The 18,953-nt window shown below is 48.6% G+C and overlaps 1 protein-coding gene across 1 annotated transcript in view; it reads left to right on the top strand.

The window, feature by feature from the left end:
- CNTN6 (contactin 6) overlaps window positions 1–18,953 on the top strand; it is a 90,707-nt gene that overhangs the window by 10,718 nt on the left and 61,036 nt on the right. Inside the window, exons 2-4 of the mRNA XM_008154998.3 lie at window positions 1,658–1,753; window positions 10,352–10,555; window positions 12,711–12,813. Of these exons, the coding sequence (XP_008153220.3) occupies window positions 1,658–1,753; window positions 10,352–10,555; window positions 12,711–12,813 (403 nt within the window). The remainder of the gene's footprint in view (window positions 1–1,657; window positions 1,754–10,351; window positions 10,556–12,710; window positions 12,814–18,953) is intronic.

The following is an 18,953-nucleotide window of genomic DNA, read 5'->3' as shown; positions in this document are numbered from 1 at the left end:
TGGTCTTGTGACCACTAAGAAGTAATGACAATTCCATGGAGCCTTCCCGTGATGAGAGTAAGAAAGAAGACGTTACTATTCTTCCCTGTTATTACTACTAGACATAGAAACAATAGTTCAATGTTTTTGTTTTTGTTTTTTTTGTTTTAAACACAGTTTGTTCGTCTGGTTCTTATTGAGTGACATTTGAAGGGATGGAGACCCAAGTCCCAAAGGACTCCCAGGTTAAGGCAGCAGTTCCGGCCACAGTGCCGCTGGAGGTGGGCTTACTTAGCGTCCCTCTGGCCAAGGAGAAAGGGGCGTGTTTGATTAGAAATCCTCTGTGAGACACACACAGCCAAGCCTGGTCCTCGGTTAGGGTGACCCAAGTGGCAGTGGGTGAAGAGTAGGTGGGAGGGCGGGGAGCGTAGGTGAGGGGAATGGAGCCCCTCTGGTCAAGTACGTTTATTATTAAAAGTAGAGTGTATGTAAGAGTTATTAAATTCACAAAATCAGAACTATTGCATCTATTTCACCAAACTCTTACTTTTTAAATACATTCTCATTGATTTCAGAGAAGAAGGGAGAGGGAGAGACAGATAGAAACATTAATGATGAGAGAGAATCATGGATTGGCTGCCTCCTGCACACCCCCTACTAGGGATCGAGCCTGCAACCCGGGCATGTGCCCTGACCTGGAATAGAACCGTGATCTCCTGGTTCATGGGTGGATGCTCAACCACTGAGCCACACTGGCTGGACCAACTCTTTTACTTTCCATGAATATAAAGCAAAGTGTACAGAAAGAACACTTACTTGGGAAATTATATTTTAAGAGAGATAAACAGTGTGGGTTCTTTGAATGAAATCACTCACCTACAAAATGTCTTATTGGAACTGAAGTGTGCTGTTTAACTTGTATCTGTGGATTTGTGCATCTGAGGTTCCTATCAGTGAGAGAAAAATCTAATGGGGTGCCCTAATGACTGGGTATGTCATAATCAAAGTTGCTATCGCGTATTGAGGTATCGAGTACTTACTCTATTCCTTGCTAATTCCAGATAAAATTAAACGTTTTAATCCCCATAACAGCTCTGCTAAGCAGGTCTGCTTGTTGCACCAGTCTCCTCAAATGACCCACCCAACACTCCTGCTGGTTTCACTGAGAAATTGGAAACTCCTGCCAAAAACGATGCCGTCTACCCAGCACGCGCCTCTGTGGTCCATCGTGTATCAGCAGGGGCAGCTTTTGTCTGGGTTTCTCCTTCCTTACAAGGCAGCCCTTCCCTGGGGCACTGCTCACCACTTTCCTGGGTTTTCAAGGACATCCCCCAAGTCTGGTCCTGAATCATCATGTCCTTCCCTTGATCTTGTAGAGCACACTCACCCTCTAAACCCCCGTTCTTCCTCCCAATTCTCACCTCCATTCCCGCTGGGCTCCCGGCTGCCGGGGAGAAGGGAGTAAACTGATAGTGAGTGATGTCAATCCATGTGTTTATTGCTGACCCTTTAATCAGAGCACTTAAACTGATCATCAATGAAATCTGCTGGTCCGTCAATGAGGAGCGTTCATTAGTTATGTTAATGATAAAAATAGTTTAAGATTCTTCCTTATAATATTTTTTTTTTCTTTCTACAAAATAACTAACTCTAAACCTGTTCTTCTTTCTTTTCCAAGATATCGAAGACTTTGAGACCAAAACGAGAAGCGCGGTGTCCGTCCGAGAAGGTCAAGGCGTGGTGCTCCTCTGCGGGCCACCACCACACTTCGGAGGTACGGCGGGGTGGCCGGGGCCCCACCGTCCACTTGGCCACGTCAGGTCCTGGAGCCTCATGTGGTAGCCCTTCATCAAACCAAAGGGACTGTAACCAGACAATCAGTGGGTCCGGGATGCCTGTCACTACTGGAGCCAATTCAGCAGAGACAGGGTTGAATCATATATGAGTGTTTATTCCAATGCTGCCGGCAGCATCCACAAAAATCTGCTCTCTCCACCCCACCAAAAGCCAGCTGCTTATATTGGGTAGAAGGACAGAGATTACATGGGGAAGTAGGCAAAAGGTATGCCAGATGGGCAGGTAACAGGTAATGGGGACTGGAGATTTGCAAAGACCTAGAGGTATGCAAAGGGTGGGGGTCTTCAAAGGGCTAGTGATGTGCAAAGGGCTGGGGGCCTCCAAAGGGCTGTCGGCTCTGGTTTCTGCAACAGGGTTGTTAATCTTTCCATGATAACAGGCAGCTCCCTGATGGGGAGGGTGGGCTGCATTTCCAGGTGAGCTCCCAGGTCCCACTTGCAACCGCCAGCCAGGTTAGAATGTGCCTTCTTTAATCAGAACAAAACAATCATGGTTAACAGAGCAGGATGAATATTTCTTCAATTATACCTGGACCCCAATATTCTATTTCTGCCCCTACCAGGACCTTGTCGCCTTTTAGGTTCATCCTCCTGCATCCAAATAGTCCTCATCCAAATCTTTCCTTTAAACATAATGATTTAAGCAGCCACTCAACAAATCGGTCCTTAAGAGGCAGCACGAACCCAGTGGGAGCAGGAAGCCTCGCTGTGATCTGCTGCCTGTCCCCCGCACCACAGGGACCATTGTGTCCACCTCTTCAGGCTCAGCTCTCTCCGCAGTAGAGCAGGTTCTATAACTGGCATCGCGCTAGCAGTGCTGTTGCAAATGGTAAGTGAGCTCACGGGTGCAAGTTGATTAGTGCAAGGACCAGCGCTTCATTCAAGACTGAAAGCTGAGGTTGTTAAGTCATGTTGCTTAGTGGGCTCCCTGGAGAAGCACATCCCGACAGTCCTTTTGGCCACATCACAGTAGCTGCTGGGAGAGGAGCGTTCCCCACCACTGGCAGCCCGTGTTGGATGGCACCGACTCTGAGCATCTTCCAGCGATGGGCGCTGAAGCAGGAAATGCCAGTCTCTATCTGGAATGGATCCCAGAGACCTAAGCCACCCACTGATTCTTCCTCCGCCGAGGTTGCATTTTCTCAAACTCCACACGACTTGGTAGATTCTCAAGCCACAGTGAGCCTGGAGGAGGCGTGTAAAGATGTCACAGGGTCACCTCATTCGAACAGCCCCGGGTCGTGCTGAGGGTGTGAGAGTTGGCGCAAGAACAGCAGCGAGTACTCACAGCACAGCTCCCAACACTGCGCAGGCATGACCTCCTGGTATCCTCGCCACCACCTCAGGGAGACGGGGAGGCATCTTGTTCTGCAGATGAGAACCCCGAGGCAGAGGGGGGTCAGGTACCTGTTCCAAGGTCACTGCGCAGCTGGTGGGCAGCGAGGCCGAGCGTCTGATCCGCCTGCCTGGCTCCCAGCCCCAGCAGGTCCCCACCACCTGCCTCTGACCACCTGCCTCGCCTACAGCGGGTTCACTCTGGAACGAGAGACTCTGGAAAACAGATGGGACAGATATTTAAAAATGAAATGAAAGCAACCCTCCCCCCAATACGAAACCAAATCGTATTGTGTTTCTTTAAAATCTTGAAGAGATTTCCCCATCATTTCCATTCTTAAAGGAGTCTAATGAAATGTAGATATAAAAGGGAGAGAAAATTAATTACAACTTGACAGTGTTTTAATTCAATATTATCACTGAGTTGTGTGGCAGTCCACTCACCGGAAATATCACGGGACACGTACAATGTCTTTAAGGCTGTCTGGGGTGAAATAACATTATTCCAGGGCACGCAGAACCCTGGTGCTGCTTTTTAACCGCAGGAGGACGTTTTCCAGCGCCATAATCTAAGGTGACAGGATATGGACATCACATCTGTTCGTCACATCTGTCTCCCAGGTCTCTTTAGGCTCTGACTCTGGCCAGAGTCTTGGAGGAATCGAAGATTATTTTCAACTTTGTTTAAAGAAGGAGAACAGACATGTAAGCTGTGTGTAAGTCAATGTCACAGTTTAAAAAGGCAGCCCAGCAAGAGGCCTCCCCTGCCCCCTCGTCCCCGAGGACGTTACAGAACATGTTGACCTTGGACGCAGGCCAGGCTTCCTGGGTACGGCGCCCTCTCGCAAAGCCGTGAGACCAAACCTCAGACCTGCCCAGCCGACCTTAGATGAAGGCTGAGAGCTGAGTGACTGAGCCCAGTGCATGCAGCCGATGGCAAGCTTGCCCGGTACCCGATGCCACCGTGTCCTCTGTAAGGCGGGAGCAGGACTCCCCACGTACGTGTCGATGTTGGCCTCACCCGGGAATTGAGGGAGTTTCAGCCGCGACTCTGGGACAGCCCTGGGCTTCCTGGTGTCGGCAAGGCAGGGAGCTGGGACCATGTTCTTCTCTTCTGTCGAGCTCTCCGGGCTCAAACTGAGGGGTAGTGACAGACACCTCTTGACCCAACTATGCAAGTAGTCATCAATTCGTTAGAGGGAGAAAGTATTCATCATCATCATCATCATCAAAATAGCTGCCAATTGTTCCCATGAGCAAGCTCTAGAAGGGCACTGCTTTTACTTCCTCATTCCTCCATTCCAACAGTTCATAATTATTATTTTTAAATGAGGAAACTGAGACTCAGATGAACTAAGGACATCGTTTTTCAGTCCTTAAATAAGGCAAGATTACAACCCGGGACTTTCTGACGTCAAGCGATGCCGGGGGCTGGGAGAGGCACCGTCTCGCACATAGACCTCATTGCTCATCCCATCCGCACGCTCACACCTCCAGACTCGCAGAGAGCCCGGAGTGTCTTTCAGTGACTCATTTAAAACAGCTCCTTATCCTTCCTTTCCCTTTCTCGCCGCTGTGGCAAGGGGAGTTGTGCCAAGAAAGGCTGCGAGAAGGAAGAGAAACATGTTGGCTGGATAACCTTCCAATCAGATGAGTAGACAACCGGTTTACAGTGGGCCAACTCTAGAGACCTGGAGAGGCGTTTTCTGTCTTTGTCATTTGCCTTTGGGTTAGCAAGTAGGAAGGTCAGGTTGGATGGATAGAGAGACAGATAAACAGACAGATGCTAGATAGACAGGTGGGTGAGAGTTTTTCCATCACCGTGTAAAAAACTACCAAGCACTTCAAGCAATGCCCACTTATTAGAACAGTTCGTTCTGTGGTCAGAAGCCACGAGATGGGGCTGGGCTCGGTGCTCAGGTTCTCACAAGGATAAAGCCAAGGTCATGACTGGACGGCACTCTTTTCTGGAAAGTCTGAGGAAGAAGCCAGGTCTGAGCTCATTCCCTCATTCCCTCTGTTGGCTGGATTCAGTCCCTGCAGTTGTAGGACTAAGGTCCCCACTGTCCTGTGGCCGGATGTCCAGGGCCACTGTCCTCTTCCAGATGCTCCCACGTTTCTCACCTCAGCCCCTCCATCCCCAAGACCAGCAGCAGAGGTTCTCCAAGACGTCATGCCCCTTCCGTGACTTAGATCTCTAGCCAGGAGGAGCCTCGCCCTGTGCCAGACTCATCTGACAGCATCCTGGTCACCAAAGGTTAGGCCCCTTTCTCCATGTTGCCTGTGCTGTGGAACCGAACCGTACCTAATCACCTGCTCACAGAAGGGACATCTGACCCCGTTCACAAGTCAGTGAGGGCAGGGGTCAATGAGTCATCTCAGAATTCTGTCAACAGCTGGAAGGAGGAGTGCCATTCACCCAGAGGAGCCCCCCAAAAAGGGGCAGTGGGTTTGGGGCTGGGGAAATCGGGAATTTGTTTGAGACATGCTCACTTTCAGAGGTCAGGTGGGTTGAGTGGCATTTTTGAGCAGGCAGCTGGATTTACACGGCTGTGAGCGAGGTCTGGTTTGGAGAACTATGTTTGGAAGTTAGCATAGATACGTGATGCTTAACACCACGTGACTGGGTAGAATAATGGGTGCCCACCATACACTGGGCACAGCGCCGGGCATACCTCAGCCCATGCAACACTTCTTGGAAGTTTTCCCCATTCTACACATCAAGTAATTGTGTTAAAAAGGTCAGTGTCATCGTGATCAAGATCACGTGTCTGGAGGTCAAGGTGCCCCTGTCTACACAGCACAGCATGTATTCCACTGCCTAATTCATCTGGCACGACTCGGCCCCCCACAGACAAGTACGTGGTATAAAGTATGTAAGAGATAACCAGTGTTCTTATCCCTCCTGGGGAATACGTAAACACTGCCAGAGAGGTGGACTAATTTACCATGGCTTCCCCGTCCCTGTGGCCGACCCATGACCCGGAGTTTCTTTTCCAGGCCCCGAGCTCTGGACCCCTCTACCACTGTCAGCCTCTCATGCGCTCCCAGTGGGGCTGTTTTCCTTACTGCCCAGCACATGGGACAGAACTCGCACCTTATAGCCCAGGCTTTCGCCACACGCCACTGTTGACCACTAGGGGGCGGTAACCCCGCAGTGGGGACTGCCCTGTACCTGTGGGTGCTCAGCAGCCTCCCTGGCTACTACCCACTCGATGTCCTAACCACTCCCAGTCTCAAGAGCAGGAGTGAAAGATGTTAAAGACATTGTGGAGCATTTCCTGGTGGAAACATCACCCCTGCTGAGAGTGCCTGTCAGAGCCCCCCTCACATCACCAGAGTGACCTCCCCCGGAGCAAGGGCCTGCCTTCCAGGACCGGCCTCTTCCTCCTCAAGTTGGAGGTTCCCAGCAGCTCCCAGAATCTGGCTGAGTTTTCCTTCCTGTCCAGTAGGACCAGCCAGCACCGAATCGGGCCTCTGGAAGCTGGACTCAGAGGCCGTGGCCTTAACCACATGCCCCTCTGTGGACCGCACAGCGCCATCTCCACTGCAGCCAGGAGGCCGTGCATCACGGCGGGTGCAGTCCAGGTGGCCCGGCAGTAACTACAGAACAAACGGGGACTCCGATCGAAGTGAAGTGGTCGTAAAGGTGCGGCCGTTTCCCGGTTCAGCACCGATATTAACGACTTCAGCCCAGAAGAGGAATTCTTTCTCTCGGATTAGGTCTTTGCCGACTGAGCTAGCATCGCCGTGATGGACCGCCCAAAGCCTGTCACGCCTAACCCCGGAGCAATGCACAAGGTTTGCGGTAAAGTACATTCATTCTGGAATATTCCAAAGGGGGGGTTTCCGCTGAATCTGAGCACTGTGCCTCCAAGTGTTGACGCGTTTGTTTTCTGCAGCAAGGAGCAGGCCCCGGGGCCAGCGCCTCTCCTTCTTGGTCTCTTTCGCACGCCACGCTTCCTCGCTATTAAAAACTGTGTCCCCGGTAATGGGTATAATGGCACATATCTTCCGTGTTTGTGTTTTAAATATCACAGTACAAGATATAAGGCTGTAAAAGATGTCAAAACACCGGGGTGCTCGGGAAAACAGGATCGGTGCATGCTTGAGAGCGCAGCCAGGGAGGGGCCGCTATTGCCTCCTGCGGAGCTGCCATTTCAAATCATAAAATTGTGGAGGCTGTTGTGGGGGACGCTGTGGACTGATCACCAACAGACTCCACTGCCACTGCTGAGTCATCCCTGGACAGGCACCGGGGCCGTGAATAACAGAGGGATGGCGAGGATGGGGACGGGGGAAATATTTAAAAAATGCAATGGTTTCAAATAAAGTGGCTCATGAATTATGCATTTAATTAAGGAAAGCCAAATGGGAAGGATTTTAAACTTCCAATTTGCAGAGGGTTTTTTCCTTGCCCTATTAAAAAATAGACAGATTAAGCGCAGTGGCTGCTGATGAAACCAAGCAGATGAGGGCCCCTGAAGGCTGGCTGTGTGGATGAATGGGCAGAGGCAGTGGGGGAGGGGCCGTGTGACAGCATCAGCCATCACAGATGGCAGCACGGGCCCCTGGGTCGCAGTTGCCAAGGGCACCGTCATCGCCCCTCGGCCTGCTCACCACGATCACGCGGAGGCTGGGGGGAGACCTCTCAGGCCGCCTCGGTCCCAGACAGTCCCTGAACCTCTGTATTGAGAACACACTCTTCTCCAGGCCCCACAGCTCCCAGAGGCAGGACCACGGGGACCCCCATTCTCCCCAAGTCCTGGGCTCCCCTCCGGGTGTGCTCCCGCAGGGGAGATGGAGTTTGACCTTGATGTAGGCAGTTTTCAAGGTGTAGACCTGGGCCCAGGCCAGCAGCACCTGGGGACTGTCAGCAGTGGAATTATCTGTGTTAGGGTCACAGAAGGAGGAGTGCACGAGGCCAAGAGGAGTAAAGAATTAGGAATTTAGTAGGTCATCTGGAGACCAGATGGGCTGAGCCCCAAAATGGCGACAGCCCCCAGGGCCGGGGAGTCAGAGATTTTAAAGGACTCTAGGCGGGTGTTTATGGGTGGAGAATTCTCTGGGTGAGTCCTGAAGGGAAAGATGCTGGTCTTAGCAAGTGGAATGTGGTCTAAGTCAGTGGTCGGCAAACTCATCAGTCAACAGAGCCAAATATCAACAGGACAACGATTGAAATTTCTTTTGAGAGCCAAATTTTTTAAACTTAAACTTCTTCTAACGCCACTTCTTCAAAATAGACTCACCCAGGCCGTGGTATTTTGTGGAAGAGCCACACTCAAGGGGCCAAAGAGCTGCAGTTTGCCGACCACTTGTCTAAGCAAAAGGGAATGTCAGTTGTGAAGTGGTCTAAAGGTCAGGTCCCAGCAGAGGGTTATCCATTCAATCATTTGATCCAGCCTAACACTCTGGCTCCTCCCACCGACCCAGCCCTCATGGGGCGGGGCCCTGAAGTCTGGGTTTTACCAAGTCCTCCTGGCCATTCGCACACTCAAGTTTTAGAATCTCTGCTCCAGACAGGCCGTTTTGGAGAGAATTAGTTGTTAGGGGTTTCACAGATGTGTTCCATTCCCTGCTAATATTGGCTATAGACACGTCATTTTGAGTGACAGGTTAACCTTGGATCCCACCAGATTCTGAGACGCTGAGCTCAGGACAGGCAGTGTTGAGGGGGGAGGAGTAGGAGGTGAGGAATAGTCGTCCCACATGTGCCCGGAGCTTGGGAGTTCGAAGGAAGTCTGAGGGTAAGGGAGGGTAGCTATGGCAAACACTGACCCACAAAAAGAGAATCTTGAAGAAATAAAGAAAGGAAGAGCGGTGGTACTGGAGGAGGGAGGAAAGGATGTGGCATCTGAAGGATCTAGGTTCTAGTCCTTGTATCAACAATGTGGCATCCACACCCTTTCATCAGAGGGGAGTATGAGCAACAGCCCCACAACACAAATCATCAGGATGATGCAACAGGTATGAAATGAAAGAGCTCTTTTTGTGGTTATTATTCTTTATGGAATCGTCCCTATTCCTGGACCACATTCTTGCAGGAGCTCCTACAAGTTCCACTCTTGAAGGACATACTACAAATAGGAACGGGTCAAAACGTTTTAGCAGCTAAGGTAACAATGAAACCCCTAGGGAGAGATGGGCATTATGGCCTCAGATCCCAAGATTACAGGGTATAGAAAGTAATGATTTGGAAGCACAAGAAGAGGCAACCTGTCATTTCTGTTACGGGAAAGGGGTCACCTTGGCTTTCAGTGAGCGGGCGCTGGTTTCTCTCCCACGGCGGCACTGACCGCAGACCCCTCAGCTCAGCACGGCCTGGACACTGGCTCAAGAGCATCTTTGTTCCACAAAAGGTTCGAGAGATGAGGAGCCCTTGAGACCTGGGGCATCTGAACTACATTTGTCCTCCTCTTTATGTTGAAGAAAAGTTGATGATCTAGATGGCTCTGTGGTTTCCAACAAAATCCCTGGAACCCCTTTTTGGTGGAGACGGAGCAAGAGGCATGGACGTGAGGCAGCAAAGGGCATCGGTAAAGAAACTTAGAGACAAGAGACCCCCCTAGGATGATGAAGGACGCTGGGAGGGACTCGCAGAGGAAAACAAAGACTTGGTAACTGGGAATGGATGAGAATTTCAGAGCATGTTTTAAAAAAATAAGAAGTGAATTGCATTTGTTCATTCTTGGTGAAACACAGACTCTTAGGGAGATCAAAGGAATGCAGAAGGCAGAGTAGGCCATTCACAGAAACATGGGTTCAACCTCCCGACCTCTGACCTCTGCAAAGAGAAATCTTGCAACTTCTCAAGTGATGCTGGTCCGCCCTCTGCTTGACAACCAGTAATGATGGGAGCTCACTGCTCACAGTTCAGCGGCAGCTCTGACCTTTACATGGCTCTTCCTCATGCTAGGAGTCCAACAGCACTCTGACATCCCCGCCCACTTCCAGCTCCTGCCTTTGCCTTCTGGCCATCATGGGCAGGATGACCATAGAATGTAGCATCCACACCGGGCTACATCTGAATACAAGAGAATGTTCCCGTTACACCAGGACCACAGACACACACTGGACAAACAGGGGCGGGAACTTATTCTCATCATGGATAAACAGGGCACAGAACTTTCAGAGGAGGAGGAACCTGGTAAGGATACGAGGTCTCTTTTCCTGTTTTCCAGGTTTATCTTACGCCTGGACCTTCAACGATAACCCTTTGCACGTCCAAGAGGACAAAAGGCGGTTTGTTTCTCAAGAGACGGGCAACCTGTACATCGCCAAAGTGGAGCCGTCCGATGTGGGCAACTACACCTGCTTCGTGACCAACAGGGAAGCGCGGAGAAGCGTGCGAGGCCCACCGACGCCGCTGGTGCAGCGGCCCGATGGTGAGGGGATGAGTTCTCCTGGGGGGGTGCTGGGTCTGTGGCTAAGCCTGGGAGGTCTGTGAGCGCTCCGCTTCCCTCTGGTTCAGAGCAGCCACACCATCTAGGAGCCCAGGGTCCATTCACAAACATGATGACCATCACAAACATAACAAAAAGATTCTGTAGCTCACCCAGTGCTGCCGTGTACATGATTCTGGGTATACAATGCCACCTCTTCTCCGGCACTGGAATCCATCTGCTTTGCTTTGCTTAGGGAGTATTTTGTCAAAAACGCTATTTGGGGAGTAGGTATGTATGTGCTCGCGTGCGTACTGCCAAACTCACTAATTGAATTGTTATATCTTTTAATGAACATGGGCCACCACTTTCCTTTGGTGCCTTTCTTTTCCATCTTTGTCTCTTTTGTTCACCCTTTATTAACCTGACTGACAAAACGGGGGGAAATTCACATCCCAGGGAAGAGAGAGAGCCAACATTAGTTATGACCATTGCAAAGAGGAATGAGAAGCAAGATGCATGCTAACTCTTGTCTGCCCAGAAACACACTTCAGATGAGCTGTGTAGCTTAATCAAGTCATCGCCGGTGCAAGACTGAGAGGACAGAAAACGTAAGGAAGTCATCCAAGTGGAAAAATCCCCAGCAGATTCTTTAATTAAACATGCACAGTGGGAGACATGCCCACAGAGAGTCGGCTGGTGCATTTTATGTTCAGATTCTGGAATTGACAGAGTTTATCTCCTCTCAGAGGAGTTTAGCAAAAGCAAGAAGATAATGCTAATGATGGCTACCTGGTGATGAAACTGGCTGCATGCAGGGAGCTCTCATGAGAGATCTTTTATAATCACTGACCACCCAACAGGTTTGCATGGTCTCGATTCAGAACTTAGCAACCACTAGATTTATCCGTGAGTCCAATGTCTCCCTTCAGGGAGCGCCCCGTTCCTGGAGGGAGGAGCTTAAGGTCAACAACATGCATAGAAATTCTACTGTGTTTCCCCACTTTTTTCTGTTTCCCTTCGTTTCTGCTTCTCCCCTTCATACTTTCCTTCTTCTCCCACCCCTCTCTCCCTTCAACACATTCATGATAACAAGAGATCAGGAGCATTGTATATCGTAAAAGTTGTCACTCAAGAAATATCAGATGTCAAGAGAATGGAAAGTGTGACACCGCCCCGCCCCGGCCCCCCCCCCCCCCATTTAGGTGAATGACATAGTACTCTACCCATGACCTTTCTGAATGTTCAGAATGATCAAGGTCTTAAAAATGAGGTATTTCTATTTCCACGTGTTTTGTAATTTTTGCCTTTGGTGCAATTGTTCTGGCCACCAATAACTGCTTATTTTAGGAACCTATCACTCCAGTAAAACAATAACCAAACTTTTAAAGAACCTCTGTGTGTCTTCGGTTAAATGAACGAAGCCAATGAGGGTTGAGCGGAGACACGCTGCTGCTGGTCACAGCTCACCTGGCAGCTGGCATATTCACAACAATCAGACCGCGGTCTCACGCTCATCCTAGCCCATGCCCACAACGCCTCATTGGACATTCAAAAACTATCAAAGCAAACATATTCTTATACGTGTATAGCAAACCTATTGAGCAGTAAACGCTTAATCAAGTGACACAAGAATATTTATATCTTTGTTTATCCCAACTAGCGTGATCACTGCACAGGTTTTGTTGCAGAACTGCTGATATTTTGGATTAAGGGGTGCTGACTCAGACCTCTCACCTTGTTAGCTGAGAATTTATTCCTGAACCGACCTGGTCCCCGGGAGTCCCACCAAGGGAGACAGAGCTGGGTCTCGCTGAGAGCGACATCTTGGTAACCCAGGAGCATCTTAGATGCTGTGTTCAGTTCTCCATCGGTGACGTTAATTCTTCTTGCGATGTTGACATGGGACCCAGGGAAGTGGATGCCTCTTTGCTGACACTTCCATGTCCTGGGCATTTGACTTTCAGGGGAGGGGAGATGCCGAACCCCTTAAAAGGTATCATGACCTTCTCTTGCTCCCTGTCAGTCATGAAAGTCTAGAAAAGTACTGTTAATTGAAGGACAAGACATCCGATTTTGGTTACTGAAGCATCGACTTCATGGGAAACTTCTGTTTTCTGTTCTCCAGAACGCTGCTAGCTCTTTTGATGTTTAACAGGTGTGATGGGGGAATATGAGCCAAAGATGGAAGTGCGCTTTCCTGACACTGTACAAGCCACAAAGGACTCGTCTGTAAAACTGGAATGCTTTGCCCTTGGAAAGTAAGGTTGTTTTGTTTTGTTTCCTGGTGTTTTAATTAAAAAAAAAAAAAACAACTACAAAACTTTTTGTGATTCAAACATTGCCCTAAGGTAAATTACCAAACAGATTTCAAATGCTGGGGGAACGAGAAAGTTTCTGATTGGAATTTAAGCAAAATGCGAATACTCTGAAAATGATGGGGCTGCTAGTTCTCCCCTAACTCGCTGTTATTTCTGCCAGTTTGACCCACTTAGGCAGCAGCTGCATGAGAGTAAGTGCGCTGGTGTGTCACCGAGCCCTCCACACACGCCGCCTGCATCCTGCCCCACATCCACAGCCCGCGGGGTCGCCCTGCTGAATTAACCAGCAATAATTATAAATGAAAAGCCTGCACTGTAGTTCCCAAAATAAGACTAATTAAGGGCCATTGTTCACGGTGGACAATCAGATTGAGTCACACCTGCCGGGAGTGGGGGTGCTTTGTGAGACTCAGATACCTGTGTATCAGCCAACAGGATTGGGATGCTTTTAAGGCGGCCAAAGACTTGCTTTTTTGCACAGAACATTCAGACACCTCTTTACCTTTGGGCGATGGGCCAGCTTCATTTTTATGCCTGTGGACACCAGTAGCCCAAGAACAAAGGGGTAAACAGGGTCTAGGTCCGCTGTTTCTAAATGTGAGTATGCAATGCACTGGGGACGTGCTTAAAGTGAGATGTCGTAGGTGTAGGTCCCACGTTTCTGTCCCCGAGAGCTCCCAGGCAGGGCCACTCCTGTCCACAGACCACACTGGATGGGCACAGGCCTCACCAGCCCAGGGAGGGCTCCCTCTGAATGCCGTCTATGCTAAGGGGGTCAGCACAGTTAGAAACGGTGCTTAACGGTCCGAGCTGCGGAAGCCACCACTTAACGTGCCCATCTTGTTCTTAGGTAAATATAGCGAGCAACCCAAACAGTGCTGCTTCATACAGCTGCTAGGTTCCTTCCTCTATGTGGGATTCTGTAGATAGTTCAAGTTTTCAGCCCATGTGTTTTTCATGTATTTAAAAGATTCTATTTTATTTTTACTTAGTATTGATCCCATAGTATTTGTCTAATGATTACTGGTTATTATTGATTGATTAACTCAAGGAAGGGAAAAACAGGGTCTTCATGTCAGTTTTTATTTGCCTGCCTTTTAGGAAGATATTATGGACTTTGACCATTTTCAAACTTTCTCAGAATTTAAAGTTACCAAAAAATAAATTAAATGTTTGTTAGAATACTTTGAAAATTAGGTGATTTATGTCAAAAAAGAAAACCAGTGAGAGACAGCATCCAAAACAGGTATCAATAGCTTATTCTATGACACTGAACATCAGGAAATGTGGATTCCTGAAATTTAAAAAAATACTCTTCCATCATAAATAACTAAAACTCATTGAGGCTAGTTCTCAAGAATCCCACATAAATAAATGTTATTTGTTAGGCATGTCTAACTAAGAACGTGTCTGCTGTATGTTATCCTCAGAACTGTGCAGGGTGCACCTTAGCTTTTGACGTGTGAGGGCGTGAAGCTTCCATTGAATGAGCCACCTGTTCAGTTTCAGCTTCCATGAGGAAGGCTGGGCAAGGAACCCACTCCACCTGGCTTTAGGCTCTGAGCTTGGAGCACTCAAGCATCCGAGTCGATGTTTCAGATAACTGCTCGTAAAGTCAGGGGAGGCGGATTCAGTCCCCAATTTTCTCAAGAGTTTATGGGGCCATCAGCACACACACTCAGGATCTCTGTGAATGTCCCAGTTCTTGTCCAAGGGGAGGTGCAGGGACACCTGCCCCAAGATTGTTTGGAGAAGAGGGTGCATAATACGCGCAGGAAACAGCACGGGCTGGGCTTGGAGGCAGGAAGTGCTCACCGAGTTCTCGCCCAAAACACCAACTCCGTTCTCTTTCTGTGCAACCAGTGCCAGAGTCAGTGGGGGTGGCAACCTAGAAGTGGGGTCTCAGGGAGGAGACAAAGGGTCTCGGGGGGCCCTTTCAGCTCTCTCCACAGCTGCAGCAGCAGGGTCTGCTCTCAGGTAGAAAGACGAGCAGACAAGGGGCCCGCGTGGTTACTTAACATGGTCTGAATTGCTCACCTCTCAGAGTTACTAACTTTCCTGATTTCTATATTTTACTTTTAAAAACCTCAAACCCACAGAGATGTTGAAAGAGCAATACCTAGATAATCATGTCAATCACATTACCTCTCACCTGAATTGACCAGGTGTAAATATTTGCCGCCTTCCCGCCACCCGTCCACACACACACACACCATACGCACACACAAACATGCAAGCCATACATGGAAAGAGATGGGCGATGAGTAATGACAGCCTGCCTTTTGGGGCATGTTTTGCTATGAAATTGAGGGGTGGGGTGAGGAAAAAGGCAGAGTCAGGAAATTTTTATTTAGAGTTTGTCGTTTGTCTTCACTTTCCAGATTTAATTGGTAATTATTTAAAGTGCAAACACATTTTGGGGGACACCCTCTATTTCTTCTATTTCCCTCTGTGCCCTTCTGGTATTCCCAGTACACATCTATAGCTCCAGTTGAACTGGTGCCCAGTTTTGGGATGTTCTGTTCTGTTTTTATTTGTTGTTGTTGCTGTTGTTTTCATTCTGTTCTGTATTAACATTTTAGTTCGGGAGGTTTCTATCGCTGGTCCTTCCAGGTCACTCTTTTCCGGGTCCAGTCCACAGATGAGCCTTCTGAAGGCCTGCTCCTTCGTATTAAACTGTTTCCTTTCCCCAGCATTCCTTTTGGTCCTTCCTCAGAATGTCCCATTCTGCTCACATCAGTCCTGTGCCCCTGCGTGCCACCTGCCTTTTCCATTGGAGCTCTTGGCATAGTCTCCAGAGTAATCATTTTAAATTCACAGGCTCATAATCCAGAGCATTGCCATGTTTGGGTCTTGCCCCAAAGCTTGCTTTGTCTCTGCAGACCGCTTTTATGCACTTTTTATTGAAAACTAGACATGCTGGCTCGGGTAAAAGGAACTAGGTAACTAGATTTTAGAGTGAGGTTTATGTTTAGGCAGATACTAGTCATACATGGGCTGTGCTTACAATGCGCAGTGGCTGCTGCACCAGAGGCTGGCATTTCCCTGCTGTCTGCGGGTTTCCATTGTTTCCCTGTCCTGTTTGGGTTTCTCTAGAGGCTCTTTGTCTGTGTAAGTCTGAGGTCTGCTGTTCTTCCTGCTGCAATCCCCACTCTGCTATGGAGCCCCCCTGAGGATGTGAGAGTCCCTGTTTGCTCATTCCATCATCCCTGTCACCTGTGGGTCTGTTTCTATTGAATGCTTTTTCTCCTAATCATGTTTCTCATTGGTAGGTCATCTAGTAATTTTCGATTGAATTGTAGACATGAACATTATGTTGTTGAATGCTGGAGTGTGGTGTATTTATTCCAGGTGTTAGATTTATTGATCAGAGTTAAGTTACTAGGAATCTGGGTGATCTTTCTGTGGCCTGTGAGTAAGCTTCCTTCAAGTAGACTCAGAGTCAACATTCACTGCAGGTTGATTTATGACTGAGATGCACCTTCGGCTGAATGCTCCCAGGGCTCACTGAGTCTCTCCTGTGGATGGAGGGAGGCCGTCTTCCATCTCTGTCTGTGCGCTGAGAATTATTCTCTGCCTCGTCTGGTGTGTCCCTCTTAGGCAGACATCTGGAGCTCGTTCCATTTGTGGTCCCATCCTCTCCGATACCTACAACCCCAGCTCCTCAGTCCTCTGTGCCTCACCTCAGTGAAGCAGGCATGTCCCATGTCTGTCCTCCCTCCATATTCTCTGCCCTGGGAAGTGCCTGGGGAGAGAAACCAGGGACACCACAGGCTCCTTTCTGGGACCACGGTTTTATGTCCCCCATTGTTACATTTTTAGAGTCAGGTTTGTTTCCATACATTTATCCAGTTTCCTAATGTTTGCAGCAGGAGGGTAAATGCAGTCCCTGTTACACCAACACAAATTGAAGCCTGGGGTTGATTTAACACAGTGATGTTTAGGAAAATGTAGACCTGGTGTTGAAATCTAAATCTCACTGGTTCTGACTTCAAAACCCACAAACATAGCCATGGTATTTATATCAAATTTTAACATGTAAATAAATTCCTCATGTGCAGATAAAGCTAGCCCCCAATTCCGTACATGTTTCCCTTACAAAAAGGCTTGGACATTTTCAGAAAAATGTTAAAAAGATTTTATCTGTTGAATGGAACCATGGAGATATTTTCTATTTATATTCTCTGCAATTACTACTATATCAGCAACCAGTACATTTTAATTTTATATATTAATGATTTTAAATTTTTCAAAAGATAATCTTTTTCAAATTCAACCTTTTTTTTTTTTTTTTTAAATGAGAATAAAAAAGTGATTCCCAAAAAATCAATCAGGGCTATTGAGGAGCACATGTCCTACCATTTTATGTATGATGATACCAATATCTATCATCTGTAATAACCTGGTTTAGACCAGCGGGTATGGCTCAGTGGTTGAGCATCAGCCCATGAACCAGGAGGTCACTGTTAGTGTCTGGTCAGGGCACATGCCAGGGTTCCTGGCTCAATCCCTAGTAGTAGGCAGTAAATTGATGATGCTTCTTTCTCATTGATGTTTCTATCTCTTTATCCCTCTCCCTTCCTCTTTCTAAAATCAATTAAAAATTAAATTATTTTTTAAAATCTGGTATAGAGGATTAGAGAGGAAGCACAGCTTCCTTCCCAGCCACCACCTTAGGAGGCAGCTGCTAATGTGCAGGCAGGGAGGATGGAGAGAGCGTGTATGAACCAAGTCTAATGATCTTCAAACAGCGCAGGCTACCCTGAGTATAGAGTGACTAGAGGCCTGGTGCATGAAAATTCATGAACTGGACAGGGGGTCCCTCAGCCCAGCCTGCCCCCTCTCACAGTCCAGGAGCCCTCAGGGGTGGGAGGTGATCCAGTGATGGGGGAAGGTGACACCCCCATCACACCTCTGCTTCTGCCACTGGCGGCAGCACAAGCTTTAGCCAGCCCTGGTTACCTGAGCCTCGGGTGGCCCTGGGCAGCTGGGGGACTCTGGAGGCAGACGTGTGGAGCAGCTGGACCCGCCTGGGGGCGGGCCTGGCTGTGCCGCATGCCTGCCAACCCGGTGGGGCTGAGGGGACTGGGCGCTGCCATCTTGTGGCTGTGGGCACCGCCATCTTTGAGGGTGTGGCAGTCAATTATCATGTTCCCTCCTTATTGGCTGTGGGCGCCGCCATCCTTGTGAGGGTGTGACGGTCAATTAGCATATTCCCTCTTTATTAGATAGGATTATACCAAACTTCAGATACCTGCCTGACCTTCAGTGGCTTTGACTTCTGGGGCGTGTCACTTACTTTCTGTGCTGCAGCTTCAAAGCTGTCGTGATCACAGATTTAACTCTCAACTCTTCTCATTTGTTTCACGTGGCAGACTCTTAATTATCTGAGCTGCAAATTAATTGCGTTGTGAGGCACCGTGAGAGGCTCGGGGTGTGGGTGCTGTGCAAAGGCAGGCAGATTGGCTGGCACACCTGTCTCCTTGGAAGCAAACACAGGCCTGTGCTCTGGGTGCAGAAATGAAACCGATGTCCCTCGTAACTCTCCCGCCACTGGTAAACAACCCCACGGATTTCCTTTCTTCTCCTTCTTAATTTAGGAACTTGGCTGTCAGTGTGCTGAGAGGTAAATAAAATCCATAGCCCCACTGCGTGTTCCCGCGTCCCGGAGCCTTCGCACAGAGGACTATATTTATGTAAACATGTATATCTTATGTATATATATATTTTTTTTTTTCTAAATTATGGGGGGAAAATACCCAGCTTGGCTATTAATGTCAAGCAGTAAATCTGAAGTCTCGCCAAGGTGTTGCTAGGTGTTCCAGGACTTTCAGAGGCCTGAGCAGGTGTCTGAAGTTTGCTTTTCTTCTCACACAGGGGACATCCTGCAGGCAGCAGCCCAGAGAAGTCCCTGAGAGTCCTCAGGACCCCAGGGTGACCACAGTATTGTTGAGTTAAACTAGGTACATTCAGACTTTTTAGGCCTATAATTATTGGTGTAAAATCATCAGCAAGGTATCTTAAAATTCCCTAATTGAACATCTATTTGGCTCATTGTGTTGAGTAGCTAGAGAGCAGAA

Source organism: Eptesicus fuscus, chromosome 18 (assembly GCF_027574615.1).
Source record: "Eptesicus fuscus isolate TK198812 chromosome 18, DD_ASM_mEF_20220401, whole genome shotgun sequence".
NCBI lineage: Eukaryota > Metazoa > Chordata > Mammalia > Chiroptera > Vespertilionidae > Eptesicus > Eptesicus fuscus.
This window is presented reverse-complemented; position numbering and strand designations above follow the sequence as displayed.